The sequence below is a fragment of the Trypanosoma grayi genome (assembly GCF_000691245.1).
Source record: "Trypanosoma grayi strain ANR4 Tgr_2287_V1, whole genome shotgun sequence".
In the NCBI taxonomy this organism is placed as follows: Eukaryota; Euglenozoa; class Kinetoplastea; order Trypanosomatida; family Trypanosomatidae; genus Trypanosoma; species Trypanosoma grayi.
Window position 1 is genome coordinate 1 of NW_008827905.1, and position 936 is coordinate 936.

Below are 936 nucleotides of genomic sequence, written 5' to 3' on the forward strand. Positions count from 1 at the left end.
GCGAAGGCGCCTGGGCCAACGCGTGCTGCTGCCCTAAAGGCACTCCAGGAGTGGGCGGAGACGCTGGGCGTGGAGGCGGGGATTGACTCAGAGGCGTTCCTCGCGCAGCTCGGCCGCGCCATCGCCGAGCTGCGCGCCGCCTCCGCGCCGCTCAAGAAGCAAATCGCAGCGCTGCAGGATGAACTCGATGGCGCCACGTCCACGCTGAGCACATGTAGCGAGCAGGTGGCCCAGATCCTTGCAACGCTGCGACGCGTTCACTTAACGGAGGAAACAACAACAACAACGGCAGAAGCGTCGCCTGGTTCTGCGTTGCAAGCCACCATCGCAGCGTTGCGTTCTGAGAGCGAGTGGTCGGCAGAGAAGATTCTCAGCCACGCAGAGCTGACGCGCAGGATGCTGGGGGTGTTTGAGCCGGTGTGCAGTGGCCGTGGTGTATTGGAGGCGTGTGTGCGGACTGTTGAGGAGCTTCAGGAGCGTCGCTCCACGGAGTCTGCAATGCGGGCAGAGTTAGCAGCGGAGCGCGAGCAACTGGAGATGTGCCGCAGATGCATTGAGGAAAGCCTACGTGCAATGCCGAAATCACTTCTGCAGACGGATGGTGACGAGCTTCCGCAGCGGTGCGCGGCGGCGGCGGCACGGTTGCGGCAGCTGACTGGCGTTCTGAGTAGTGTGCAGGAGCGCATCGCTCTAGAGGGGCTCGACACGCACGCCAACGATGTTGTCGGGAACCTCGACGACATCCTCCGCACGCGGCAGCGGCAGAACGAGCAGGTAAAGGTGCTCGAGGCGAGCTCTGAGCGCGGCAAGGCACGGCTGCAGCAGCTGGAGCAGCAGCTCCAAGCGGCTGACACACGGGCAGAGGCCGCCGTTGCCTCACACGAGGAGGCCACGCGCGAGGCGCAGCAGCGCGCACGCGAGCAGCAGGCCGCGCTG

At 65.2% G+C, this 936-nt stretch overlaps 1 protein-coding gene across 1 annotated transcript; it reads left to right on the forward strand.

Moving 5' to 3' along the window:
- DQ04_22871000 (hypothetical protein) lies at nt 1–936 on the forward strand (the record flags this gene model as incomplete). Its single annotated transcript, XM_009318126.1, has 1 exon — nt 1–936. A coding segment is annotated over one exon (936 nt), but the record flags the coding sequence as incomplete, so codon positions are not given.